The sequence below is a fragment of the Mauremys mutica genome, chromosome 6, assembly GCF_020497125.1.
Source record: "Mauremys mutica isolate MM-2020 ecotype Southern chromosome 6, ASM2049712v1, whole genome shotgun sequence".
NCBI classification, from domain to species: domain Eukaryota; kingdom Metazoa; phylum Chordata; order Testudines; family Geoemydidae; genus Mauremys; species Mauremys mutica.
This window is the reverse complement of record NC_059077.1, coordinates 356,987-384,968: the sequence shown is the minus strand read 5'-3', so window position 1 is coordinate 384,968 and position 27,982 is coordinate 356,987. Positions and strand designations below refer to the sequence as shown.

The following is a 27,982-nucleotide window of genomic DNA, read 5'->3' as shown; positions in this document are numbered from 1 at the left end:
ACAGACAGGCCGAGCCCCGCCCGCCCGCCGGACCGGGAGCCCCCGGAGCCCCGCGCCCCGCCCGGCCGCCATGACACTCGCCGTCTTCTTCGGCTGCACCTTCATCGCCTTCGGGCCGGCGCTCGGGCTCTGCCTCTTCACCGTGGTGCGGGACCCGCTGCGCATCATCATCCTCATCGCCGGGTGAGTGCGGGGGCCGGGGCCGGGGGGCGGGTTCCGCTGCCTCGGGGCCGTGCGGGGGGGGGAGCAGCCCGGGGGCGCCTCATCTGCCCGGCCCCGGTCCCAGCCCGGGGGGAGCGGCGCCGCCCGGGTCCCCCCTCGCCCCCAGCCCGCCCCCCCGGGGGCGCCTCATCTGCCCCAGCCCGCCCCCCGGGGGGAGCGGCGCCGCCCGGGTCCCCCTGGCCCCAGCCCGTCCCCCGGGGGGAGCGGCGCCGCCCGGGTCCCCCTGGCCCCAGCCCGTCCCCCGGGGGGAGCGGCGCCGCCCGGGTCCCCCCGCCCCAGGGAGGCGACAGCGCGAGGCCGGAAGGGCTCGTTGTGGAGACCCAGCCTGAGCTCCTGTAGGGCCGGGCCACGGGACTCGTCAGACCGGCCAAAGGCCCATCCAGCCCAGCGTCCTGCCTGCCGACGGGCCGGGGCCGGGTGCCCCCGAGGGCGTGAACAGAGCAGAACAGGGAACCATCGAGTGATCCCCTCCCCTGTCGCCCGCTCCCAGCTCCTGGCAAACAGAGGCCAGGGACCCCATCCCTGCCCAGCCTGGCCAGTCGCCGACCTGGCCTTCTCTGACTGTAACCCTGTTATCCTGGCTTTCACAACCTCCTCTGCAAAGAGTTCCACAGGCTGACTGTGCGCTGTGTGGAAAAACACTTCCTTTTGGTTGTTTTTAAACCTTCTGTCTAGTCGTTTCATTAGGTGACTCCTAGTTCTTGTGCTATGAGAAGGACTGAATAACACTTCCTCATTTACTTTCTCCACACCAGTCATGGTTGTATAGACCTCTATCATAACCCCCCCCCCCCCCAGTCAGTCCCAGTCTTATTACTCTGCCCTCATATGGAAGCTGTTCCATGCCCTCAGTCATTTGTTGCCCTTTTCTGTGCCTTTTCAAATCCCAATACGTCTTTTTTGAGGTGGGGTGACCAGATCTGCATGCAGTATTCAAGATGTGGGTGTACTATGGTTTTATACAGAGGCAATATATTTTCTATCTTATTACGGTAACTATCCCTTCTGTAATAATTCCCAACATTATTTACCAGAACCTGGGAGTGGGCGACAGGGGATGGGTCACTTGATCATTCCCTGTTCTGTTCATTGCCTCTGGGGCACCTGGCATTGTGCACTGTTGGCAGACAGGATACTGGGCTAGATGGGCCTTTGAGCTGACTCAGTAGGGCCCGTTCTTATGTTACCTTTTTTGACGGCTGCTGCACATTGAGCGGATGCTCTCAGAGAACTGCCCATATTGACTCCAAGATCTTTCCCGTGGGACTAGTCTGACCTCCTGTAGGTGCAGAGTAGAGCTTTCCAAAAAACATTTGTTCTTGATTTAAAATTTGTCAGGTTATGGGGTATCCACCATGATCCTTGGTAAATTGTTCTAATGGTTAATTACTCTCACTGTTAAAAAAAACATACACCTTATTTCCAGTTTGAATTTGTCTAGCTTTGATGTTCAGCCATTGGATCGTGTTAGACCTTTCTCTGCTAGATTAAAGAGCCCGTTATTACCCATTTGTTTCCCATATGTGTACTTATACATTGATCAAATCACACCTTAACCTTCTCTTTTTAAGAGTTTATCACTAATTTTTTCTAATTCTAATTCTTTAATCATTCTCATGGCTCCTCTCTGAACCTTCTCCAAATTATCATCAATTACTGACATCAGAACTGGACACAGTATTCCAGCAGTAGTTGCACCATTGCCAAATAAAAAGGTAAAATAATCTCTACTCATACTCAAGATTCTCCTGTTTATACATCCCAGGATCGCATTAGCTCTTTTGGCCACTGTGTTTGGCTGATTATCCTCTTTCCCCCCGCCCCCCCGAGGTGCTGGAACAGTTTGTGTAGTGGGGGTGATGAGAGCCATTGAACCAAACTGTAAACCTTGGCTATAATGGAAACCACTTCCAGCCAGGGGGTGCTGCAGCACCTCCTGCACTCCTAGTTCCAGCACCTATGCCCCCCCCATCTTTTTAGAGTGCCCGCTTCCTAGGATAGAGTCCCCCATCCTGTGAGCATGGCTGACATTCTGTGTTCCTAGATGGCTAACTTTACATTTAGCCATATTAAACGCATATTGTTTGCTTGTGCTCAGTTCACCAAGTGATCCAAATCGCTCTGAATCACTGACCTGTCCTCTTCATTATTTCTCTTGCATCTGACGAAGTGGGCATTCACCCACGAAAGCTCATGCTGCAAAACGTCTGTTTAGTCTATAAGGTGCCACAGGATTCTTTGCTGCTTTCATTATTTACCACTCCCCCAATTTTTGTGTCATCTGCTAACTTTATCTGATGACTTTGTTTTCTTCTAGGTCAGTCATAAAAACATTAAATAGCGTAGGACCAAGAACTGATTCCTGCAGGACCCCACGAGAAACGCCCTGTCTACAAAAACAACAAGGAGTCCTTGTGGCACCTTAGAGACTAACAAATTTATTTGGGCATAAGCTTTCGTGTGGGTTCTAGCCCACAAAAGCTTATGCCCAAATAAATTTGTTAGTCTCTAAGGTGCCACAAAGACTCCTCATTGTTTTTGCTGATACAGACTAATACGGCTACCACTCTGAAACCTCTCACCCTGTCTACAGTTACATTTTGAGACCTGTCAGTTAGCCAGCTTTTAATCCATTTAATGTGCACTAGGTATCATTCTGTTTTTTAATCAAAATGTTGTGCAGTACCAAGCACTTTACAGAAGTCAGCGTTTATTACATACACACTATTACCTTTAGCAACCAAACCTAGGCCATCCCTGACAGGAGTTTGTCCAACCTGTTCTTAATCTCCAGTGATAGGGATTCCACAGCCTCCCTTGGAAGCCTGTTCCAGAGCTTAACTACCCTGATAGTTAGGAAGTTTTTCCTAATATCTAACCTAAATCTCCCTTGCTGCAGTCCCACCTGGACATGGAGAACAATAGAACACAGTTCCCTTTATAGCAGCCCTTAAGGTATTGAAGGCTGTTATCAGGTCCTCTCCCCCAGTCTTCTTTTCTCAAGACTAAACAGACCAGTGTTTTTTAACCTTTCCTCACAGGCCAGGTTTTTCTAAACCTTTTATTTTTGTTACTCTCCTCTGGACTCTCTCCAATTTGTCCACATCTTTCCTGAAAGGTGGTGCCTAGAATTAGAGACAGTTATCCAGCTGAGGCTCACCCAGTGCCAAGTAGAGCAGGACAATTGCATCCCATGCTTTCTGTACAGCATTCCAGTTAATACACCCCAGAATGGTATCTGCCTTTTTGCAACTGCATCATGTGGTTGACCCGTATTCAATTTTGATCCACTCTAACCCCCAAATCCTTTTTAGCAGTACTCCCACCTAGCCAATTATTCCCCATTTTGTAGTTGGGAAGGAAAAAATCAAATGCACAAGTGAAGTACTTTTCACTTGTTTTTATTGAATTTCATCTCCTTGAATTCAGACCAATTCTCCAATTTGTCAGGGTTGTTTTGAATTCTAATCCTGTTCTCCAAAGTGCTTGCAAACCCTCCCAGCTTGGTGTCATCTGCAGATTTTTATAAGCATGTTCTCCACTCCATTATCCCAAGTCATTAATAAAAAAATTGAGCAGTACCAGACCCAGGACTGACTGCTGCAGGACCCCACTAGATACACCCTTGTGGTTTGAAGGCAACCCATTAAAGACTCTTAGAATATGGTCTTTCAACCAGTTGTGCACTCACCTTATTGTAATTTAATCTAGGCCAGTGGTTCTCAAAGCCAGTCCGCTGCTTGTTCAGGGAAAGCCCCTGGCGGGCCGGGCTGGTTTGTTTACCTGCCGCGTCCGCAGGTTCGGCCAATCGCGGCTCCCACTGGCTGCACTTCACCGCTCCAGGACAATGGGAGCTGCGGGAAGGGCGGCCAGCACATCCCTCGGCCTGTGCCGCTTCCCGCAGTCCTCATTGGCCTGGAGCGGCGAACCACGGCCAGTGCAAGCCGTGATAGGCTGAACCTGTGGGTGCGGCAGGTAAACAAACCAGCCAGGCCTGCCAGGGCTTTCCCTAAACAAGTGGCAGACCGGCTTTGAGAACCACTGATCTGGACCACATTTTTCTAGTTTTCTTATGAGACTGTCACATGGGACTGTGTCAAAAGTCTTACTAAAATAAAGATATGTCATATCCACTTTTCCTTCTTTGACAAAGTTAATAGACATGAGATTGGTTTGGCATGATTTGTTCTTGATAAATCCCTGCTGGCTGTTCTTATAACCCTGTTATTCCCTAGGTGCTTATAAATTGATTGTTAAATAACTTGTTCCAGTATTTTTCCAGGTATTGAAGTTAGGTTGACTGGTTTGTAATTCCCTGGTCCTCTTTGCTCCTGTCAAGGTTCCTTCCCCACTCTGGACTTTTAGTGTACAGATATGAGGATCTGCATGTGAACCCCTAAACTGAATTACCAGCTTAGATCTGGTTTTGCTGCCACCACTCCCAAGTACTAACTCCCTTCCCCGGATAGTCTTGAGAGACTTCTTCACCAAGTTCCTGGTGAACACCGATCCAGCCCCTTGGATCTTAACACAAGGAGAACTTAACCATCCCCCTTCTTTCCCCCACCAATTCCTGGTGAGTCTAGATCCAGCCCCTTGGATCTTAACACAAGGAAAAATCAATCAGGTTCTTAAAAAGAAGGCTTTTAATTAAAGAAAGAAAGGGAAAAAAGGTAAAAATCATCTCTGTAAAATCAGGATGGAAAATAACTTTACAGGGTAATCAGATTCATAGAGCCCAGAGGAACTCTCTCTAGCCTTATGTTCAAAGTTGCAGCAAACAGAGGTAAATCCTCTTAGCAAAAAGGAACATTTACAAGTTGAGAAAACAAAGATAAAACTAACACGCCTTGCCTGGCTGTTACTTACAAGTTTGAGATATGAGAGACTGGTTCAGAAAGATTTGGAGAGCCTGGATTGATGTCTGGTCCCTCTTAGTCCCAAGAGCGGTCAACCCCCAAAACAAAGAGCACACAAACAAAAGCCTTCCCCGGCACCAAGATTTGAAAATATCTTGTCCCCTTATTGGTCCTTTGGGTCAGGTGTCAGCCAGGTTACCTGAGCTTTTTAACCCTTTACAGGTAAAAGGATTTTGGTGTCTCTAGCCAGGAGGGATTTTATAGTATTGTACACAGGAGGGCTGTTCCCTTCCCTTTATAGTTATGACGGCTCCTCTTCTTAAAGATAGATACTATGTTTGCCCTTCTCCAATCCTCTACCATCTCACCCATCCTCCAGGAGTTCTCAAAGATTGCTTCAGCTAGTTCCGTAAGTAGGAACTAGTATGAATTTCATTAGGTCCTGCTGACTTGAATACATCTACTTATCTAAATAGTCTTGAATCTAGTCTTTCCCTATTTTGGCTTCCCTTCCTTCCCCCTTATTAATATTAACCGTGATATCAAGTTAAAGCAACAAAGAGTCTTGTGGCACCTTATAGACTAACAGACGTTTGGGAGCATGAGCTTTCGTGGGTGAATACCCACTTTGTCGGATGCATGTATTCACCCACGAAAGCTCATGCTCCCAAACGTCTGTTAGTCTATAAGGTGCCACAAGACTCTTTGCTGCTTTTACAGATCCAGACTAACACGGCTACCCCTCTGATACTTGATATCAAGTTAGTTTGCTGTGGTGGTGTAGCCGTGTTGGTCCCAGGGTATTGGAGACAAGGTGAGTGAGGTAATATCCTATATTGGGCCAGCTTCTGCTGGTGAGAGAGACAAGCATTCGAGTTTATACGAAGTCCTTCTTCAGGTCTGGGAAAGGTGCTGAGAGTGGAGACAGTTCGTCTCTCTCACCAGCTGAAGTTGGTCCAATAAAAGATATTACCTCACCCACCTTGTCTCATCAAGCTAGTTTGACAGGATCTATTTTCCATAAACCCATGCTGATTGGCATTAATTATATTACCCTCCTTTAATTCATCATTAGTCCCATATCAGCTGCTTCATTATCTTGCCCAGGATTGATGTCTGGCTGACAAGCCCATAATTACCCAGTCATGCTGTTTATCCTTTCGAAATATTGGCACAATATTCGCTTTCTTCCAGCCTTCTGCACCTTTGCACAGCGTTTTAGGGCATTTTGAAAATCATCAGTAACGGTCCAACGAGCTCCTCAGCCAGCCCTTCTAAAACTCTTGGGTTCAAGTTATCTGGACGGGCTGTTTTTAAATATCTAATTGTTGTAGCTGCTGTGAGGCATTCTCCTGAGAAAGTAGTGGAATGGAAAGAGTGATATTGTCATATGATGAGCCTACAATGTCTGTCTCCCACATACAGAACTGAAATATTTACTGAACTCCTCTGCCTTCCATCTAGTAATAGACCAATCCATTGTCAGGATTCTTGTTCTTTTAAACATATTTTAAAAACTCTTATTGTCCTTATCTCTGCTAGCCACAGATTTCTCCTTGTGTCCCGTTTCAGTGTTCTACGATTCCTAACTTCTGATTTAAGTCCATTGCCATCCCCTTCTCCTTTCTTCCATTTGTTGTGTATTGTTTAATTTTTGTACGCTAAAGAGTGTGAGGTGTGCACAATGCAGGCCAGGTAGATAGATAAAGCAGGACCTGAGAGAGAGAGTTTTCAGGTCTGGGTATATTTTCTATGGGTCAGACCAGCAGCAGTCCCCTGTGCCCCAAGAGAAGAATCTGGTGCAGTCTGGGTCAGAGAGGATGGGGGAGCTCAGGGAACAGGAACTGAGCACCTCTGCAGATTTCAGGGGCTGAGCCCTGCAGCAGCTCCACCGGACAGCACTGGAGATGCAGACTTCTCCGTCATGGGGCATACTGGTGGGACAATTCACCATTCCCTTGTGCTGTCATTTACAGCAGTGCAATCATGTGCAATGCTGTCCATTGGCATTCACTCTCTTTGCAGCACCAGGCAGGGCAGACCCGGGCAGGAAATAAAATTAAGATTCAGCTTGGACAAGGCAGCTGGGGGCAGTGGGAGGAGAAATAACTCCACTGCCTCCGTCATAGAGTCATAGACTTTAACGTCAGAAGGGACCATTATGATCATCTAGTCTGACCTCCTGCACAAAGCAGGCCACAGAATCTCACCCATCCACTTCTATAACAAACCCCTAACCTATGTCTGAGCTACTGAAGTCCTCAAATTGTGCTTTGAAGACCTCAAGCTGCAGAGAATCCTCCAGCAAGTGACCCATGCCCCATGCTGCAGAGGAAGGCGAAAAACCTGCAGGGCCTCTGCCAATCTGCCTTGGAGGAAAATTCCTTCCCGACCCCAAATATGGTGATCAGTTAAACCCTGAGCATGTGGGCAAGACTCACCAGCCAGCACCCAGGAAAGAATGCTCTGTAGTAACTCAGATCCCACCCCATCTAACATCCCATCACAGACCACTCGGCATATTTACTGGCCGATAATCAAAGATCAGTAGCCTAATTTTGGCAATTAATTTGGCAATCCCATCATACCATCCCCTCCATAAATTTATCAAGCTTAGTCTTAAAGCCAAATATGTCTTTTGCCCCCACTATTCTCCTTGGAAGGCTGTTCCAGAACTTCACTCCTCTGATGGTTAGAAACCTTGGTCTAATTTCAAGTCTAATCTGCCTAGTGTCCAGTTTATATCCATTTGTTCTTGTGTCCACACTGGTACTAGGCTTAAATAATTCCTCTCCCTCCTTAATATTTATCCCTATGATATATTTATAAAGAGCAATCATATCCCCCCTCAACCTTCTTTTGGTTAGGCTAAACAAGCCAAGCTCTTTGAGTCTCCTTTCATAAGACAGGTTTTCCATTCCTCGGATCATCCTAGTAGCCCTTCTCTGTACCTGTTCCAGTTTGAATTCATCCTTCTTAAACATGGGAGACCAGAACTGCACACAGTATTCCAGCTGAGGTCTCACCAGTGCCTTGTATAATGGTACTAACACCTCCTTATCTTTGCTGGAAATACCTCACCTGATGCACTAGTAGCTCTAGTTCCTCCATTTTGTTACCCAGGCTCCTCGCATTATTGTACAGACATCTTAATTTTTGCCGTTTGGCTTCACTGACATTCTTTACCCGGTTAGGCACAGACACTCTACTACCAGTATCAGCAATTAGACTGGTATCTACACTACCCTTCCTCCTTATGTCATGGTGGGCAGGAGAGAACCGCATTCAGTGGGAGACTGCAGGGTGCAGGGCAGACAGGTGACATGGCAGCAAGAGATGCCAGTGCCATTTTGGGCGGTGAAGATAGGAGCTGGGAGAATGAGAATCGCTCTATGCAGCATGGACAGGACGGGGGATGTGACTGTGGAGGGGAGGTGTTGGGAGCCCTTTTGTTTGGCATATTAGACAAAGTGAGACATCCCTGGCCTGGCTGGGCCTGAGGACATGGCCACTGGGACCTAATCCAGCCCTTCCTCTAACTGGTATGGTGCTGTGTGTGTTGGGCTGCAGCCCCCAGCTCTGCGGGCCAGCTGCCTCTAGGCCCTGGCTCCCCTTGCTGCCCCCCGAGTGCCTGAGGCTGTGTGACCTGCGGTGACGGGGGCTGAGCGTCTTTCACTTGCCGCCAGATGTTCCAGGTGTTTGCTGTGTTCTGCTCTGAGTGCCGTGTGTTTCAGGTAGGGCACTAACTGCCCCAGTCTGCTCCCGGGTCAAGGAGCGTAAGCAAGGGCCTCGTTCTGGAGCTGCTGCTAAGGGCCCAGTCCCTGCGCACTCTGCGGTGTGTCTGTCATGGGGTGGGCGTTGGATGTGGGGTCTCTGCAGGGTCTTGAGTTGGGTTAGCAGTAGGTTTTTCTGCTACTTCCCATGTTTCTGGGCCCCCCTTGCTCTGGGCACTGCATCCTGCTGCTCTCAGGGGGCTGCTGCGGATAGTGTCAGGAGAGCACCAGGCTTCTGCCTGGAGGGGCCTAGCACATGATCTGTCATGCTCTCGCAGAGAGATGTCAGCACAGTCGTTCTCTCAGCTGGCGCATGGGAGTCACGCTGCTGGGGTCACTGCTGCCCCCAGAGTAACTATGCCTTGCGCCTCTCGGGTGGTCCTGCTCTTCTCGTGCCCACAGTGGCCCTGCCAGCCCTTGGGGCACTCTCTGGGGAGGAAGAACGCAACATATGCATGGTACGCAGGCCATGCCCTCTGAGGTCAAAGGTCCGTCTCTCTCAGGCCCTGGCAGCAGCTAATGGTCCTGAGGACCAAGCCAGTTCGTCTGAAATAAAATAGCTGTTTTTGGCAGCATCACAGAAACAGGGAAGTGCAGAATAGAGACTGGCCAACCCCAGACGTGCCCCAGGCTGATCCAGCCCTCGTATCACCCAGATGGCAGTGTGGCTTCAGTGCCAGAGGAGGAATCTGTCTCCCATGAAGCTGCCTGTTGGCAACACTTCTGGGAGAATGGCCATCAGCGCTCACCAGACTCCCCATGTATACGGGGCGGGGGGAAATGTTACCTGTTCTCCCTAGACGCACCCAACGGGGATCTCACTGGGTGCTTGCTTGGGTCATTGCACATGGCCTCCAGCCCCGTTGCCCGATTGTAATGCTGCTGAGAGCGCCTGTGTGAGCAGGCTCATGGGGCAGGCCCCAGGCCAGGCACCTATGGCCCCACTCTCAGCAGGTGGGAAGACAATGGAGCTCTGCAGATGTCCACCAGCTGAGATGCCTGCCACAGGCATCCACACCTCTCCCCACCCCTAGCTCTGTCGAGCCTGACCCGGCTGGGAGCTGCACCCCACTGATGTGCAGATAGTGGGGCCCTTTCCACACTGCCCACCTGGGGGGCTGTCTGGAAGCAGGCAAGTAGTATGGTGCTGCACGTTCCAAATTGGCCTGTCTTTCTCTTTCAGGGCCTTTTTCTGGCTGGTCTCCCTGCTCCTGTCATCGTTAGTCTGGTTCATTGCGGTTAAAGCCAGTGACCCAGGGGATGAGCCGCTGCAGAAGGGCCTCCTGATATTCGGGGTCCTGTTCTCCGTGCTCCTACAGGAGGCCTTTCGATTTCTCTACTACAAGTTGCTCAGGTAAGGAGTGGGGTGCGGTGCCTCACACTACCTGCCTTTCTAGACTGTCAATCCAAACTGTAACTGCGCTGCCTATTGCACAAGCCAGGACTTTGACACTCACCCTGCTGCCCCACCTTGCTTGTCTGTTTGATCTGCCTGATGTCTCTTGTTACATATTCAGACTGTGAGGTCTCTGGTGCAGGGACTGTCTTTTGTTTTTGTTATAGGTGTTTAGAGCGCCCAGCACAAAGAGCCCTGATCTCCCGCCTCTAGGTGCTCCAGCAATACTAATAGTAAATAGAATCATCATTGTGATTACATTTATCTAGTTTAAGGCCAGAAGGTCCATTAAATAATCTAGTCTGAGCTCCTGGGTAGCACAGCCCTCTGAATTTCCCCCAGTTCCCTCTGCATGGAGCCCAATAACTTGTGTTTGGCTGAAGCAGCTTCCAGAAAGACATCCAAGCTGGATCTGACTCCAAGAGCTGGAGAATCCACCACTGCCCATAGGAGTTTCTTCCAATGGTGGTTCAGCTTCACTGTTAGACATTTGTGCCTAATTTCTAACCTGAATTTGTCCAGATTCAGCTCCCAGTGTTGGTTCTTGTTCAGCCCGTCTCTGCTAGATTAAAGAGCCCTTTGGTATGTGGCATTGTTGTCCTAGGAGGTTACTGACACACTATAAGCAAGTCACCTCTCCATTGTCTTGTTGATAAGCTGGAGTTGAGGCTGAGACTAGATCCCTGTTAATTTAACGCAACATTCTTACGAGTGCTGCTTTACCCCAAAGGGAAAAAGCCAAGAAATTAGTGTAGTGGAAAAATCCAGCGTGTCTGAAACTCTGGCAATGCTTACGCTGCATCCTGCTGCAAACAACAACCCAATCCCGACCCAGCACTCCTCTGCATCCCACTAGCTTCCCTACTACAGCAGTGCCTGGGTGCTTGTGCATGCCTGAAATTGACCATTATCCAGGTGTCTGCGTGGGAGCGGAACTCTTGAGAACTTCTGGCCCATCTCACCAGGCGCTGCTGACTGTCCCGGTGCAATCAGGACAGACATGGAAGAGCTGGTCTCCACTTTTGCCTTGAGCATGTGATCTCTGTCCAGTACTGGGAGGGTGAACGGTGCAGAGGGAGGTATGCAGCTCTCAGTGGGCTGGTGGAAGAGGTCTGAGTCTGTTGTGAACCGTTTGTGATGGGTAATACGGGATCAGGGATGGATTGGCTGAGCCATAGGCCAGGATGCTACATCCAAGCACTGGCCACAGCGGTCTTGCCTCTTCCCTAATAGCACTGGCCACCACCCTCCTCCCTGGCTACCTGGGGTAGGCAGACTTCCATCTTCAGTACTGGCCTAGGCATGCTGAGGGCAGGTGGGTGAAGGCGGGACTCCACAGGGAGGAAGCGGGTGTCTGTGTTGCAGTAAGGGTGAGAGGACCAGCAGAGAGGGGCAGAACTGTGCAGGTCTTGGTGGCAAGAATGGCTGGATTACTCCATTGCTGGGAGGTGCCAGCACCATTGTATGCACTGCTTTGTGAACATGGTAATGTGTATCGAACATCTGAGAGACTGGGGCTGACTCTGATGTCCTCATGCAGCTGGGGGTGGGGAGTTTTGCTTTTCCCTGTTACAGCACACTCATCCACCTTTGGAATCCATCCATCTAGTAACTGGATGAGAGCAAAGCGCTGCCCTCTGCCAGCTCCCCCCATCCTGCAGAGACCCCCCCCTCAGCTGAGCTCCCCGGGCCTGAAGGGGGGACACCCTGAAGAAAGGGTGGAGGTGCTTGTGAAGAAGCGGCCAAGTGGAGGTGGAGGTTACAGCTTGGGCGAGGACTTCTTCTAAAGGGATTCTTCACGTTCCTACGTAGGGATGCGGCCAGAGCACTCTCCACTTCAGCTATTCCTGACTGCCCCTTTGCATCATGGGCAGTGGGTGTAATTAGAGCAGGCCTCAGGCATCATGAATTTATGCCAGGGACTGGTCTGATCCCTGGTCAGACCCAGTCTCTGGGGACTGCAAAGGCTGTGCACAGCCACCTTCCCCTCCTTTCTAGCCCAGATCTGTACGTAGAACAAAGGCATGGGGGGGATGGCTTGAAGGTGATTTCAGGGCTCTGCCTTAAATCCTGACTGAGCTTGTAAAGGGGACGGGCAATGTGAGAGATGGCATTATGCCCACCTGTTACCATTTGGGCTCATTCTGAGCTAAAAGGCTCAGACCCAGGTAAAGAGCAATGAGGCAGTTTCTTAGAAGTTTGGGATCAGATCTTAGCAGCAGACAGTTTCTGTGTTCTTTGGATTCTGGTCTTGGGTTCAGGATGCTCCTATGACTCCCACTCTGGAGGGGGCGATACCATGGCCTTGGTGGTTCACAACTCCACTTTTATAGAGGGCCTCTGGGGTGAGGATGGGCAACAGCAGCCCCTCTCTTCACCTGGTCTGACACCCGGATCTGCATCAGGACTTGGTTCTCAGGTTCCTGATCTGCATTCCCTACAGTAGCCAGTAGATGGTGATTGTGTGTTACAAAAGGTTCATGTTTCCATCAGGGGAGATGGGGTTCTGACTGCAAACGATTTGATCCTGAATGTTTGCACAAGGCTCTCCTGGCCTTGGCCCAGAAGCACAGAGTCACTCTGCTGGGAATTGTGTCCCTCCCTTTGTTTATAACCCTGAGTCACCGTCAGGGATTGGTAAGGCCAGAATGGGCCATTATGATCATCCAGTCTGACCTCCTGCATAACACAGGCCAGCGAGCCTCGCCCAGTGATTCCTGCATGAAACCTAGAATGTCTGTTCCATGTTGGCAAACTGTTGGGAGCTGGTGCTGCTTCCTGGGCTCTGCAGGGTTGGTTCCCTGTGTGGATGGAGCCGTGAGGCAGGTTGGCCCTGCAGCTCTTCCAGTCACTCTTTCCCTGATTCTAGTACATCGGATTTGGATTATTTCACAAACGCTGTTGAACTCAGCCTTGCGGCCCCTCGGAGCAGGGCAGTATTAACTTCCCATGTTAGCAGATGGGGAACTGTGTGTTGGAGCACAGCCACTAACAGACCCCAGATCTGACTTCCATTCCTGGGCTTTAGCCTGAAGGCATCCTGCCTCCTGTATAGTCTGCTCGGAAAGTCCCTGCATTTGTGCATCTCAAAGCCCCTTGGAGCCTTCAGCTCTGGGCCTCATAAACAGCTTCCAGTCAGTGCAACTCTTACGTGGCTTGCTTGGCCTCATCCTCTCCAGACACTCCCTGACAGGAGAATCCAGGGGGTGCTTCAGGCAAATTGACATTGATTTGCAGGAGGGAGAAGGCGCAAGTGCCCTATTTTAAAGAGACCCCTTCCCCCCCCCCCCCATCCCAGATGCAAGGGGCTGCTGTTTTCTTATGCATGTTCACAGGCATGTGCAACCTGCTCTGAAAATCAGATATAACCCTCAGACCTCTGGCCAGCTGCCAGCACTGCCCTGATCTGGGTAAAGTCTGGGCCCCACCCTCAATGAATCACCAAATAATTAAGAAATCAATTTGCAAACACCTAGAAGATAATGAGATAAGTAACAGTCAGCATGGATTTGTCAAGAACAAATCGTGTCAAACCAACCTGATAGCTTTTTTTGACAGGGTAGCCAGCCTTGTGGATAGGGAGGAGGTGATAGACGTGGTATATCTTGACTTTAGTAAGGCTTTTGATACTGTCTCGCATGACCTCCTCATAAACAAACTAGGGAAATACAGCCTAGATGGAGCTACTATAAAGTGGGTGCATAACTGGTTGGAAAATCGTTCCCAGGGAGTAGTTATCAGTGGTTCAGTCATGCTGGAAGGGCATAACGAATGGGGTCCCGCATGGATCACTTATTGAACAGAACCAGTCCCAGATCTTCATCAGTGATTTAGATAATGGCATAGAGAGTACACTTATAAAGTTTGTGGATGATACCAAGCTGGGAGAGGTTGCAAGTGTTTTGGAGGATAGGATGAAAATTCAAAATGATCTGAACAAACTGGAGAAATGGTCAGAAGTAAATAGGATGAAATTCAAGAAGGACAAATGCAAAGTGCTTCACTTAGGAAGGACCAATCAGTTGCACACGTACAAAATGGGCAATGACTGCCTAGGTAGGAATACTGCGGAAAGGGATCTGGGGGTCAGAGCGGACCACAAGCTATATATATGTCAACAGTGTAACATTGTTGCAAAAAAAGCGAACATCATTCTGGGATGTATTAGCAGAATTGTTGTAAGCAAGCCAGTCAGCCTCACCTCAATCCCTGGAAAAATCATGGAGCAGGTCCTCAAGGAATCAATTCTGAAGCACTTTGAGGAAAGGAAAGTGATCAGGAACAGTCAGCATGGATTCACCAAGGGCAAGTCATGCCTGACCAACCTGATTGCCTTCTATGATGAAATAACTGGCTCTGTGGATATGGGGAAAGCAGTGGATGTGCTATTTCTGGACTTTAGCAAAGCTTTTGATATGGTCTCCCACAGTATTCTTGCCAGCAAGTTAAAGAAATATGGATTGGATGAATGGACTATAAGGTAGATAGAAAACTGGCTAGATCGTCGAGCTCAACAAGTAGTGATCAACAGCTCCATGTCTAGTTGGCAGCCGGTATCAAGTGGAGTGCCCCAGGGGTCTGTCCTGGGGCCGGTTTTGTTCAATATTTTCATTTAATGATCTGGAGGTTGGTGTGGACTGCACCCTCAGCAAGTTTGCAGATGATGCTAAACTAGGGGGAGTGGTAGATACGCTGGAGGGTAGGGATAGGATACAGAGGGACCTAGACAAATTAGAGGATTGGACCAAAAGAAATCTGATGAGGTTCAACAAGGACAAGTGCAGAGTCCTGCACTTAGGATGGAAGAATCCCATTCACTGCTACAGACTAGGGACTGAGTGGCTAGGCAGCAGTTCTGCAGAAAAGGACCTAGGGGTTACAGTGGACAGGAAGCTGGATATTAGTTGACAGTGTGCCCTTGTTGCCAAGAAGGCTAATGGCATTTAGGGCTGTATAAGTAGGGGCATTGCCAGCAGATCGAGGGACGGGATCTTTCCCCTCTATTCAGCACTGGTGAGGCCTCATCTGTAGTACTGTATCCAGTTTTGGGCCCCACACTACAAGAAGGATGTGGAAAAATTGGAGTGTGTCCAGTGGAGGGCAACAAAAATGATTAGGGGGCTGGAGCACATGACTTACGAGAAGAGGCTGAGGGAACTGGGATTGTTTAGTCTGCAGAAGAGAAAAATGAGGGGGGATTTGATAGCTGCTTTCAACTACCTGGAAGGGGGTTCCAAAGAGGATGGATCTAGACTGTTCTCAGTGGTGGCAGATGACAGAACAAGGAGTAATGGTCTCAAGTTGCAGAGGGGGAGGTTTAGGTTGGATATTAGGAAAAACTTTTTCACTAGGAGGGTGGTGAAGCACTGGAATGGGTTACCTAGGGAGGTAGTGGAATCTCCTTCCTTAGAGGTTTTTAAGGTCAGGCTTGACAAAGCCATGGTGTGACATTATTGACATAGTCTGGGACCATATAGAACATGGTTGCAACCAAAGTCCTGTAGTGGCACCAAATCTTGTATAAAGGGGGTCAAATGAGGTGTCTAAGACCAGGTTATAGGTTGCTGGTTATGATTGTGCTGTCTGTATGCATGTTTCATTTTTGTAGTTGAAGTTATGAATATTAGCTCTATACTGTCTGTACTTCAAACTTATGCTGTGCTTCTGGGTGACATCCCAGACAAGTTGGTGGTAGCTCTGCCTAGCCTGCTTGATGGCCTTTTAAGGACCATCAGCTATACCAGGGGTAGGCAACCTATGGCACGTGTGCCAAGGGCGGCATGCAAGCTGATTTTCAGTGGCACTCACACTGCCTGGGTCCTGGCCACCGGTCCGGGGGGCTCTGCATTTTCTTTAATTTTAAATGAAGCTTCTTAAACATTTTAAAAACCTTATTTACTTTACTTACAACAATAGTTTAGTTATATATTATAGACTTATAGAAAGAGACCTTCTAAAAAAGTTAAAATGTATTACTGGCACGCAAAACCTTAAATCAGAGTAAATAAATGAAGACTCGGCACATCACTTCTGAAAGGTTGCCGACCCCTGAGCTATGCAATTGACCCATTGAGAGAAGGCAGATACGTCTTGTAACTCAGCAAAGTATGCAGGAACTTGGCCATGTGACTCCAGACTCCATTTTGCTGTAATTTTCCACAGTAAGAACAAAGAGGTGTTCTTACACCTGGAAAAGCCTGTATAAGGCTGATGCCTCATCTCCATCTTGTCTTCAATCCTGCTTCTGACCTCTGGAGGGACTTTGCTACAAACTGAAGCTCTGAACAAAGGACTGAATGACCCATCCCAGCTGGGGATGTACTCCAGAGATTTGATTTAAACCTGCAGTTTATTCTATCACTGCTACAAGCCTGAACCAAGAACTTTGCCATTACTGTATGTAAATGATTCCATTTAGCCAATTCTAGCTCTCATCTATATCTTTTTTCCTTTTTATGAATAAACCTTTAGATTTTAGATTCTAAAGGATTGGGAACAGCGTGATTTGTGGGTAAGATCTGATTTGTATATTGACCTGGGTCTGGGGCTTGATTCTTTGGGATCGGGAGAACCTTTTTTTTTTCTTTATTGGGGTGTCTGGTTTTCATAACCATTTGTCCCCATGAGTGGCACTGGTGGTGATACTGGGAAACTAAGGGAATTGCTTGTATGACTTGTGGTTAGCCAGTAGGGTGAGACCAAAGTCTTCTTTGTCTGTCTGGTTTGATTTACCTTAGAGGTGGAAAAACCCCAGCCTTGGGCCATAACTGCCCTGTTTAAGCAATTTGTCCTGAATTGGCACTCCTCAGTTGGGTCCCGGCAGAACCGCATTGTTACACCTGGCTGGGATGATTTAGTTGGGGATTGGTCCTGCTTTGAGCAGGGGGTTGGACTAGATGACCTCCTGAGGCCCCTTCCAACCTTGATAGTCTATGAAGACACGAGAAGTAATTCTTCCACTCTACTCTGCGTTGATGAGGCCTCAGCTGGAGTATTGTGTCCGGTTCTGGGTGCTACATTTCAGGAAAGATGTGGACAAATTGGAGAAAGTCCAGAGAAGAGCAACAAACATGATTAAAGGTCTAGAAAACATGACCTATAAGGGAAGATTGGGGGCGGGGGGAAAGGGTTTGTTTAGTCTGGAGAAGAGAGGACTGAGAGGGGACATAACCTTTCATGTCCATAAAAGGTTATTATGGACCTCCTCTAAAGGAGGAGGGAGAAAAAATGTTCTTAACCTCTGAGGATAGGACAAGAAGCAATGGGCTTAAATTGCAGCAAGGGAGGTTTAGGTTGGACATTAGGAAAAACTTCCTAACTGTCAGGGTGGTTAAACACTGGAATAATTTGCCAGGGAGGTGGTGGAATCTCCATCTTTGGGGATTTTTAAGAGCAGGTTGGACAAACACCTGTCAGGGATGGTCTAGATAATACTTAGTCCTGCCTTGAGTGCAGAGGACAGGACTAGAAGACCTCTCAAGGTCATCTAGTCTATGATTCTCTATGATTCTATTTCCCATCTACCTTCAGGACGTCAGAGGGCACCAGGAATTGATGCCACCTGCTGGACAAAGGTTGCTTCTCAGGCTGCAAATACTCCTCCTTTGCATTATGAGAATGGAGCTACACACAGCATGAGAGACAGTCCCTGCCCCAAGAAGTTGATAGTCTAAGCAGACAGAGGGGCACCGTGAAAGGAAGTGACTTGCTCGTGGTCGATATACATCTGTACCAGCTAAACATAGGCAGGGATGGGGTCCAAACGAGCTGTGACCACTCACAAAAGAGAGCTTGAAGTGACCCTGAAATCTTCAGCTCAATGCACAGCAGAGGCCAAAAGGGCAAACAGAACGTCAGGAAGCATTAGGAAAGGGATAGAAAATAAGACAGTAAATAGCATAATACCATGGTTATTAGATAAATCCATGGTTTGCCCACACCTTGAATACTGCATGTAGTTCTCGTGGCCCCATCTCAAAAAGGGTATAGTGGAACTGGAAAAGCTTCAGAGAAGGGCAACAAAGATGATCAGGGGTATGGAACAGCTTCTGTACAAGGAGAGTTTAAAAATACTGGGACTGTTCAGCTTAGAAAAGAGGCAACTAAGGGAGGATATGAGGGAAGTCTATCAAATCCTGACTGGTGTGGAGAAAATTAATAGGGAAGTGTTATTTACTTTGTTGTGTAACACAAGAACCAGGGGTCACCCAATTAAATTAACAGGCAACAGGTTCAGGACAGACATATGGAAGTACTTCTTCACACAGTGCCAGGGGATGTTGTGAAGGCCAACACTATAACTGGGTTCAAAAAGAACTGAAAAAGTAGGGTAGGTCCATCAATGGCTATTAGCCAATATGGTCAGGGATGCAACCCCATGGGTCACCCTAAGCCTCCGACTGCCAGAAGCTGGGGGCGGAACGGGGGATGGATCACTCCAGAATTTCCCTGTTCTGTACATTCCCCTGAAGGTCTGGGATAGGCCACTGTCAGAGAGAGGGCACTGGGCTAGATGGATCGTTGGTCCGATCCAGCATAGCAGCGCTTATGTCACAGAGAGGCCAGAGGCAGAGCTGGGAATAGAGCTCAGGTGCCTGAAGTCCAGCCCAGTCTCAATCCCTCCAGCTTTCCCGCCAACGACACTCCTGCAGCTCCCTTACTAGCCATCCCTGAGCTCACTGGGGCAGGCTGGAATGTGGGGGCAGCAGCTTAACTGCAAACAATATAGCACGGAGAATGTGGGTTGGTCAGGACTGTCTGGGAGAGGCATCCAGGTTGGTGGAACCTCAGGAAAGCTGTGAGGAGGGTGGGGGGAAGCTGGGGTGGAGCGGGGCTCAGGGATGATGATGATTCCAGGGCACACTGCATGATTTAAGTCTGACATGGTACCCAGGACACGGAATCTTGCTAAATGTGGCCAAGTTCATAAGCCTAAACCAGGTGGCAGTGAGGGGCCCGGGCTGGCTCTAACCACAGCAACCCTGTACCACAGCATCTCCCTGTTTGGTATCAAACACCCTTTCATGCCTGGGCTCAGACTGCGTGGCCCAGCGAGGCAGTGTCAGAGCCAGGCCTAGAACCCAGGATTCACAGCGTTTGAGCCAGAAGGGATCATTAGTCTGACCCCCTGAAGAGTGCAGGCCAATGTCCAGCCACTCCTGTGCTGAGCGATTTACTGTCAGGCATTGGTTCTTTTCTGCCTTTCTCGGCTCGATTAAAGAGCCCTTTAGTACCCGGTATTTTCGCCCCATGAGGGTCCTTAGTTGCCTCTCAGTCTTTTAAACAGATTGAGCTCTTTGTCTCTCGCTGTATGGCATTTTTCTGGCTCTTGGATTATTTTTGTGGCTCTTCTCTGCACCCTTTTTAGTTTTTCAACATCCTTCTAAAAATGTGAACCCCACATCTGGATGCAATAGCGGCCTCACCAATGCAGTATAAAGAGGTAAAATCACTTCCTCCTCACTAATCACTTGTTATACATAGATGACCACAGTGGTCCCCTCTTCCCTTAGAATCTATGAATCTATCTGACCTTCTGCAGAGCGCAGGCCAGAGAACTGCCCTGGAATAATTCTAGAGCAGAGCTTTGAGGGGAAACATCCCATCTTGATTTAAAAATGGTCAGTGATGGAGAATCCACCAGCCCTTGGTGAACTGTTCCAATGGTTGTTTAACATCACTGTTAAAAAATGTATACCTTATTTCCAGTCTGACTTTGTCTAGCTTATACTTCTACCCACTGGATCGAGTTAGACCTTCCTCTGATAAATAGAAGAGCCCATTATTAAATATCTGTTCCCTATGTAGACACTTGTAGACTGGAATCGAGTCACCACTTAACCTTCTCCTTGTTAAGCTAAATCGATTGAGCTTCTTGAGTTGATCACTATAAGGCAGGTTTTCTGAGGCTTTAATCATTCTCCTGGCTCATCTCTGAACCCTCTGCCATTTATCCACATTTTTCTTGAATTGAGGACACCAGAACTGGACACAGGATTCCAGCAGTGGTTCCAATAGTGCCAAAGACAGAAGTAAAATAACTTCTCTACCCATACTCGAGATTCCCATTCTTGCCTCCCAGGATCGCATTAGCCCTTTTGATCACAACGTCACACTGGTAGCGCATGTTCACCTGATTATCCACCACACCCCCCAAATATTTTCCAGGGTCACTGCTTCCCAGGATAGAGTCCCCCATTCTGTAAGTGTGGCCTGCATTCCTTGTTCCTAGATGGATACATTTACGTTTAGCCATATTAAAATGAGTATATTGTTTGCTTGCACCCAGTTTACCAAGTGATCTACATCGCTTTGTATCCATGACCTGTCCTCTTCATTATTTACCACTGTCCCAATTCTTTTTTGTCATCTGCAAAATTTATCAGTGATGATTTTGTTTTCTTCCAGGTCGTTGATAAATGGTTAAATAGCATAGTGCCAAGAACCAATCCTGGTGGGACCTCACTGGAAACAGTCCCGTTCAGAGATGATTCCCTATCAGTTAGCCAGTTTTTAGTTCGTTTAATGTGGGTCATGGTAATTTTCTATTTTCTAGGTTTGTACTGGGAGCTCGGTTCAGTTGCTTATCCCCTATGACCCCTAATCCTTTAGATTTACTACTTTCCAGGATACAGTCCCCAATTCTGTAGGTATGGTGTGCATTCCTACATGACTGTATTAAAATGCATTTTGTTTGAATGGGCCCAGATTGCCCTGTGTGACTGCCCTGTCCTCCTCATTATTTACCATTCTGCCAGTCTTTGTTATCAGCAGATTTTATAAGCAGTGATATTTATATTTACTTCTAGATCCTTTGATTAAAAAAATGGAGTGGCATCGGGCTTAGAACCATACCAGAAATGCCCCATTCAGTTATGATTCCCTCTTGACAGCTGTCATAGAGCCACAGAGCTTTGGAACAGTCCCTAGGATGAGCCCATCAGTGGGACGGACCTCCTGGGCGGGGGTCTCACTCTGAGACTGGACCTCTGGGCCTGCAGCCTTCCTGCTTCACCTTGTGAGCTCCGTTCAGCGAGTCCCACAGAGACAGACCCTGATGGAGACTTGTCCACTCTGCAGGGATTAATGCACCTTGCCCAGCATCTGCAGTGACACTCACACAGCGCTGCCAGAACAGTCGGGTCTGTCTGTCACCTGGACACAGCACAGGGAGCCCTTAGGGTAGCCCAGAGAACTGACGGTTGGAGCATCCTCCAGTCTGGCCAGCCCAGAGCCCAGCCACGCTGTAGGGAGCCCCTTGGGGCAAGCTCTGTCTGATCTCATAGATCAGACTCCAAGTGAGAGCCCAATTCCTCCCAGCTGCCAGCTCTGATCCCCCATTTCGCACTCCCAGTCCTTTGATCTCCAGCTGGGAATGTTGCTCAGCCTCCCTGCCGAGAGATGGGGAAATCCCGATCCCTCTGGGGCCTTGGTCACTGGGTGTCAACGTCTGAGGGATTGGATTTGCCATTGTTTTTCTCAGATGCTCCATTGATGTGGGGCCTAAAGCCCAGACAGTTCGATGACACCCACCCCTGTGTTCCTTAGTCTGCCCTGAGAGCAGACAGCCCTTTTCCACCCACTTGGCAACCATGCAGCACACAGGGGAAATGGGCTCGCAGGACTCCTAAAAATATTACAAAATATTCCCAATTTCTCAAAACTCCCTTCTGAGATCTGTCAGCCAGCTCTAAATCTGTTTAATTTACGCGTCATTGGTATTGGGTCGAAGTAATTTTTTAATTAGACTATTGTGCGGTGCTAAATCAAACATCTTGCAAAGATCCAAGTACAGTACGTCTACACAGTTACCGTTGTCAACCAGCCTCGTAATCCCATAAGAGAATGAAAGTCCTGGCTCCCAGCACCATGGTCTGTACGCACCCATGATGCCGCTTTGCAGCCCCATGGGCAGCCGTACACTGGGGTGTGACTGGGGCTTTCTTCTATCTCTGTCCAGGAAGGCAATCGAAGGGCTGGTGGCCCTCAGTGAAGATGGCTGCTCCCCAATTTCCATCCAGCAGATGGCATATGGTATGTTCCTCAGTGGGGCAGGGCTGACTCCAGCCTGAGTGGTGGGGACATGGGATGAGTCAGTGGTCCCCAACGCGGTGCCTGTGGGTGTCATGGCGCCCGCCAGGGTATCTAAGTGCGCCCGTATACTGCCCGGTGGACAAGCATCCGCTGAAATGCAGCGTCACCAAGAGGTGTCACTGCCGAAATGCCGCTGATTTTCGGTAGCATTTCGGTGGCGATGCCTCTTGACGTTGCCGCTTCTCTGCAGCATTTTGGCGGATGCTTGTCCACCGGCCACGGTCCTCAGTGGCTTGTCGTCCGGCGCCCATCACCCGGAAAAGGTTGGGCACCACTGGGATGAGTGGAGGTAGCATCTCCTAGAGAAGGGGAGTGGGTCTTGGGGAAAGGAGGTTTCTCACCAAGGATCCCTCAGAGTGGAGGCAAGTGTTATGGGGTCCCTATGCAGGGCTGTGGGGGAGGCCTCTGGGGTTGGAGACAGGTCAGGGAGCCTCTCTGAGAGTCTCTGGCTCTAACGTCCCTGGGCTCAGCAACATGTGTTTTCTCTGTCCCACAGTAGCTGGCTTGGGCTTCGGGCTCATGAGCGGCGCCTTCTCCATGATTAACCTCCTGGCAGATGCGCTGGGGCCTGGCACTGTGGGGATCCATGGAGACTCGCAGCTCTACTTCCTGACCTCGGGTGAGCAATGGGCCTACAACCCTCTGCACCATCTCCCCACCAAACTGTGCCATAGAATCTCTATGGACAGTAATTCCATGCTCTAATAATAAGAATGTAGCACTAGCGATATACTACTGACCAGGATGGTGATAGTGACTGTGAAATGCTCAGGGAGATTAGAGAAGCTATTAAAATAAAAAACTAAATAATAGAGATTTTCACTTTCCCCATATTGACTGGGTACATGTCACCTCAGGACGGGATGCAGAGATAAAGTTTCTGACACCTTAAATGACTACTTCTTGGAGCAGCTAGTGCTGGAACCCACCAGAGGAGAGGCAATTCTTGATTTAGTCCTAAGTCGAGCATGGGATCTGGTCCAAGAGGTGAATATAGCTGGACCACTCAGTAATAGTGACCATCATATATTAAATTTAACATCCGTGTGGCAGGGAAAACACCACAGCAGCCTAACACTGTAGCATTTAATTTCAGAAAGGGGGACTACACAAAAATGAGGAAGTTAAACAAACAGAAATTAAAAGGTTCAGTGCCAAAAGTGAAATCTCTGCAAGCTGCATGGAAACATTTTAAAGGCATCATAATAGAGGCTCAACTTAAATGTATACCCCAAATTAAAAAACATAGAGAACCAAAAAAGTGCCACCGTGGCTAAACAACAAAGTAAAAGAAGCTGAGAGAGGCAAAAAGGCATCCTTTAAAAAATGGAAGTTAAATCCTAGTAAGGAAAATAGAAAGGAGCATAAACTCTGGCAAGTGAAGTGTAAAAATAGAATTAGGAAGGCCAAAACAGAATGTGAAGAACAGCTAGCCAAAGACTCAAGAAGTAATAAAAAAATTCTTTAAGTACATCAGAAGCAGGAAGCCTGCTAAACAACCAGTGGGGCCACTGGATGATCGAGGTGCTAAAGGAGCACTCAAGGATGATAAAGCAATTGCGGAGAAACTAAATGAACTCTTTGCATCAGTCTTCACAGCTGAGGGTGTGAGGGAGATTCTCAAACCTGAGCCTTTCTTTTTAGGTGAGAAATCTGAGGAACTGTCCCAGATTGAGGTGTCATTAGAGGAGGTTTTGGAACAAATTGAAAAACTAAATAGTAATAAGTCACCAGGACCAGATGGTATCACCCAAGAGTTCTGAAGGAACTCCAATGTGAAATTGCACAAGTACTAACTGTGGTTTGTAACCTATCATTTAAATCAGCTTCTGTACCAGATGACTGGAGGTTAGCTAATATGATGCAAATTTTTTAAAAGGGCTCTGGAGGGGATCCTGGCAATTACAGGCCAGTAAGCCTGAGTTCTGTACTGGGCAAATCAGACATGTAGATGAACACGATTTGTTGGAGAAGAATCAACATGGTTTTTGTAAAGGGAAATCATGCCTCACCAGTCTGCTAGAATTCTTTGAGGGGGTCAACAAGCATGTGGACAAGGAAGATCCAGTGGATATAGTGTATTCAGATTTTCAGAAAGCCTTTGACTAGGTTCCTCACCAAAGGCTCTTAAGCAAAGTAATCTGCCATGGGATAAGAGGGAAGGTCCTCTCAGGAATCAGTAACTGGTTAAAAGATGGGAAAGGGCAGGAATAAATGGTCAGTTTTCAGAATGGAGAGAGGTAAATAGTGGTGTCCCTCAGGGGTCTGTACTGGGACCAGTCCTATTCAACATATTCATAAATGATCTGGAAAAAAGGGGGTAAACAGAGAGGTGGCAAAATTTGCAGATGATACAAAACTACTCAAGATAGTTAAATCCCAGGCAGACTGCGAAGAGCTACCAAAGGATCTCTCAAACCTGAGTGACTGGGCAACAAACTGGCAGATGAAATTCAATGTTAATAAATGCAAAGTAATGCACATTGGAAAACATCATCCCAGCTATATGTATAAAATGTTGGGGTCTAAATTAACTGTTCCCACTCAAGAAAGATCTTGGAGTCCTTGTGGGTAGTTCTCTGAAAACATCCACTCAATGTGCAGCGGCAGTCAAAAAAGTGAACAGAATGTTGGGCATCATTAAGAAAGGGAAGGGAGATAAGAGAAAATATCATATTGCCGCTCTATAAATCCATGGTATGACCACATCTGCACCCATTATTCAAGATGTGGCCACCCCTGTCTCAAAAAAGATATATTGGAATTGGAACACACACAAGAGCGGGTTGCAGCTCTGCTTCCCGATCTCTGTGAAGCAATGGGTGTAGCAGCCCCTCCCCCCCTCCCCCCCCACCTGCACTGCACCCAACCCATTCCCTCCTCACCCGTGTCTGCTCCCCACTTCTGCCACGTCTCCACTAATACCACCACCGACCCTTTTCTCACCCACACTGCCCCCCACCACTGCCGCCTCCTCAAGGCACCCCACTCCCACAGCCCCTTGAACTACCTGCTAACTGTCCCCCCACACCTTCATCACCCACGGACATCCTGCTCACACCTCACCCATCCCCTCACCACCACTGCTCCCCACATCAGTGCCCTACGCTGCCCCTCAGGTAAAGCCAGTTCTCACCCTCTGTTGATGGTGCCCCACCCTGCCATGGCCCTGACTCTGCCCGGGGCAGCCTCGCCATCCTGGCCGTGACTGCCTCTGCTCCTCCTCACAGCCTTCATGACCATGGTGATGATTTTCCTTCACACCTTTTGGGGAATCCTCTTCTTCCACGGCTGTGAGACCCAGCGCTGGTGGGAGATGGTGGCCGTCATCTTCACTCACCTCATCGTGTCAGGATCGGTGAGTGTGGGCAAGGCAAACCGGAGACATGGGCAGCTGGGTAGACTGCTCCCACACCACCGTGTCTCCGCTGCCTGAGTGCAGCAGGGGATGGGGTGGGCAGTTCTGGGCCAGGAATTACTATTTGGTAGGTGTGGGGGGGGGCCCTCAGGATCTGGGCCCTGTCAGGATGGGTGCTGCATGCACAGACAGTCAGTCCCTGCTCCCAGGAGAAACTTGGTGTTTCCCCATGACCGTTGCTCCAGGGAATCACCTGTGGGACCCTGCACGAGTGCGAACGGCCAGAGGCAGCCTCCAGGTACTGACGCCTGCGAGTGAGAGACACTAGCACTCTTGAACCTGAAACTGTAAATGCTCCAGAGGAGCCTGCAGGACCCCCTAGCTCTGTGGGGCAGTGCTGTCCTGCTGCAGACCAGCGAGGCACCCTGGGCATGCCAGCCCCACAGCCCTCAAAGCACCGTGCCCCAGCCAGGTGCAGAGCCAGGAGTGTCAGGGAAGGAGATTAGAGCATCAAGGGAGCCTGAGCCAAGCAGGCCAGGGCTCAGGGGGAGGCCAGCTCTGGCATAACTGCCTCTGGGGCTCGTCCCCTCCTCTCACTCTGTTTGCTGCTCTCCTCCCAGACGTTCTGGAACCCCCTGTACGTGGGCAGCCTCGTCCCCTCCTACCTGCTGATGTTTGCCACAGCTGCATGGGCCTACGTCCTGTCAGGAGGCTGCACTCGGAACCTGCTCCGGTCCCTGCAGGGTGAGTATCTGGTTCAGCCCCCCATCCAGAGGAGGAGCCCTGCCGAGGCCCTGCCTCTGAGGGGTAGGAAAGGGAATGCCGGGAGGGGCTACTCCAGTGTTAAGGAGGATGTGGGCTGCTTTGATCTGAGCCCCTTCAGCAGAGATGTGAACCTTTTCCTGGCACTAGCAGGTGGGGAAACACCCCAATCTGGGGCTGTTCATCAGGGTGATCAGGGTGCTGCCCCTTTTCTGTGAGACTAGGACGGGAAATGACCTGCTCTGGAACCCTGTGAGCTGGGTGCCTGAACTCACCCCCTCGCCTTTGCTTCTCCATAGGGCAGCAGAGTGAGACAAGCCCCCAGCCAGGATCCTGAGGGTCCATCAGGAGCTCTCCCCCTCAGCGCCTCCCTGCCTGCCCTGCCCACCCTCTGGTGCTGTCAGCTGGGACCTACAGTTGCCTTCTCTGCAATATCATTTCTCTCTTCTGGAATGGGGGTCCCCCGATCAGTCCCTGCTGGAGGCAGGTGTCCGGGGGCTCCTGCAGCCAGGGAGTAGCCAGCAGACTGTCTGATAGCTGGGGGCTGCTCACCCTGTCCTACCAACCCCTCTCCCTCCATGCTGTGGACATGAACTGGTTTAGCCCACCCTTGAAAGACACATGGTGTGAGGGGTTCTCCAGAACTCACTGTGCCTGCCCCACAACCAATGTGTGTGGGGTGGGTGCTCTCTGCCCCATACAGGGAGAGTCCTTCTCAGCCCCAGAAGTCTGTGATCTGGCCAGCAGTGGGCTGGGCTGAGGGGAAGTGAGCAGCACTGGCCTGTGGCTGTTTGCCAGCATACATCAAAGGGCCAAGCTGGGGATGCCAGGCATTAAGGAGCTGCAACGTCCTTTCCCCTTGCCCGGGAGTGGCTGTATCACGGGACTGAATTCCCAGCCCTGGCCCCGAGCGCCTGGCTGCTGGTAGGGGACAGACTGCCAGGTACTGGCCTGGCAAGGTGGGTGGCATTCGTGTGGGAAGTGCAGGACAGGTGGGTGGCAAAGGATGAGGCTGACTGGATGCCCAGCACTGGCATGGGGAGGGAGGAGGGGATGAGTAGTGACAAAGAACTGTTGCTAAGATGCTGGTATGGGAAGGGGGTGGGCAGGTGGTGCTGGCACAGCATAGCTGGTACCTGCATGACTCGTGCAGAAATGCTGGGAGGAGGGGCGGTCACAGAGGTTTATCAGTGACCCTGCCCATCTCTCTGGTGGGGTGGATATGAGGCGCCTGAGCTGGCACCAGCCCTGGGGATGTGGGGTGGAATTGGGAGCAGGGAGCCTGGTAGCCGTGCAGAGGCGCCAGGGCCGAGAGCCAAGACTGGCTGAGTTTGTAATGGGCTTTTATATCAATAAAGAGAAATACCAGCCTCAAAGAGAATTTGTGTGTGGCTGTGGGGATGGGTCCTGCGCATGCAGTGCACCTGCCATGCTGGGCGTGGAAAGTTGGGGTAATACCCAGCTCATCTGCAGTGTTTCACAGGTAGGTGCAGAATTGACTTGTCTAAGGTCACCCAAC

General features: G+C 49.5%; 1 protein-coding gene across 1 annotated transcript; it reads left to right on the top strand.

Annotated features, from left to right (window-relative positions):
• On the top strand, positions 1–27,839 carry LOC123372861 (gamma-secretase subunit Aph-1b-like). The gene is made up of 7 exons (XM_045021415.1): positions 1–183; positions 10,038–10,208; positions 22,210–22,283; positions 22,840–22,962; positions 25,574–25,701; positions 26,322–26,445; positions 26,763–27,839. Exons 1-7 carry the CDS (start codon positions 71–73, stop codon positions 26,798–26,800), a joined length of 771 nt encoding a protein of 256 aa, XP_044877350.1. The 5' UTR covers positions 1–70; the 3' UTR covers positions 26,801–27,839.
• The last annotated feature ends 143 nt before the right edge of the window (positions 27,840–27,982 follow it).

Bases quoted from the DNA above. Each gene is read 5' to 3' on its own strand.
- LOC123372861 (XM_045021415.1), top strand. From the start codon at position 71: ATGACACTCGCCGTCTTCTTCGGCTGCACCTTCATCGCCTTCGGGCCG. The intron at 184-10,037 runs GTGAGTGCGGGG...TTTCTCTTTCAG, and splicing joins ATCATCATCCTCATCGCCGG to GGCCTTTTTCTGGCTGGTCT. The intron at 22,284-22,839 runs GTATGTTCCTCA...TCTGTCCCACAG, and splicing joins CATCCAGCAGATGGCATATG to TAGCTGGCTTGGGCTTCGGG.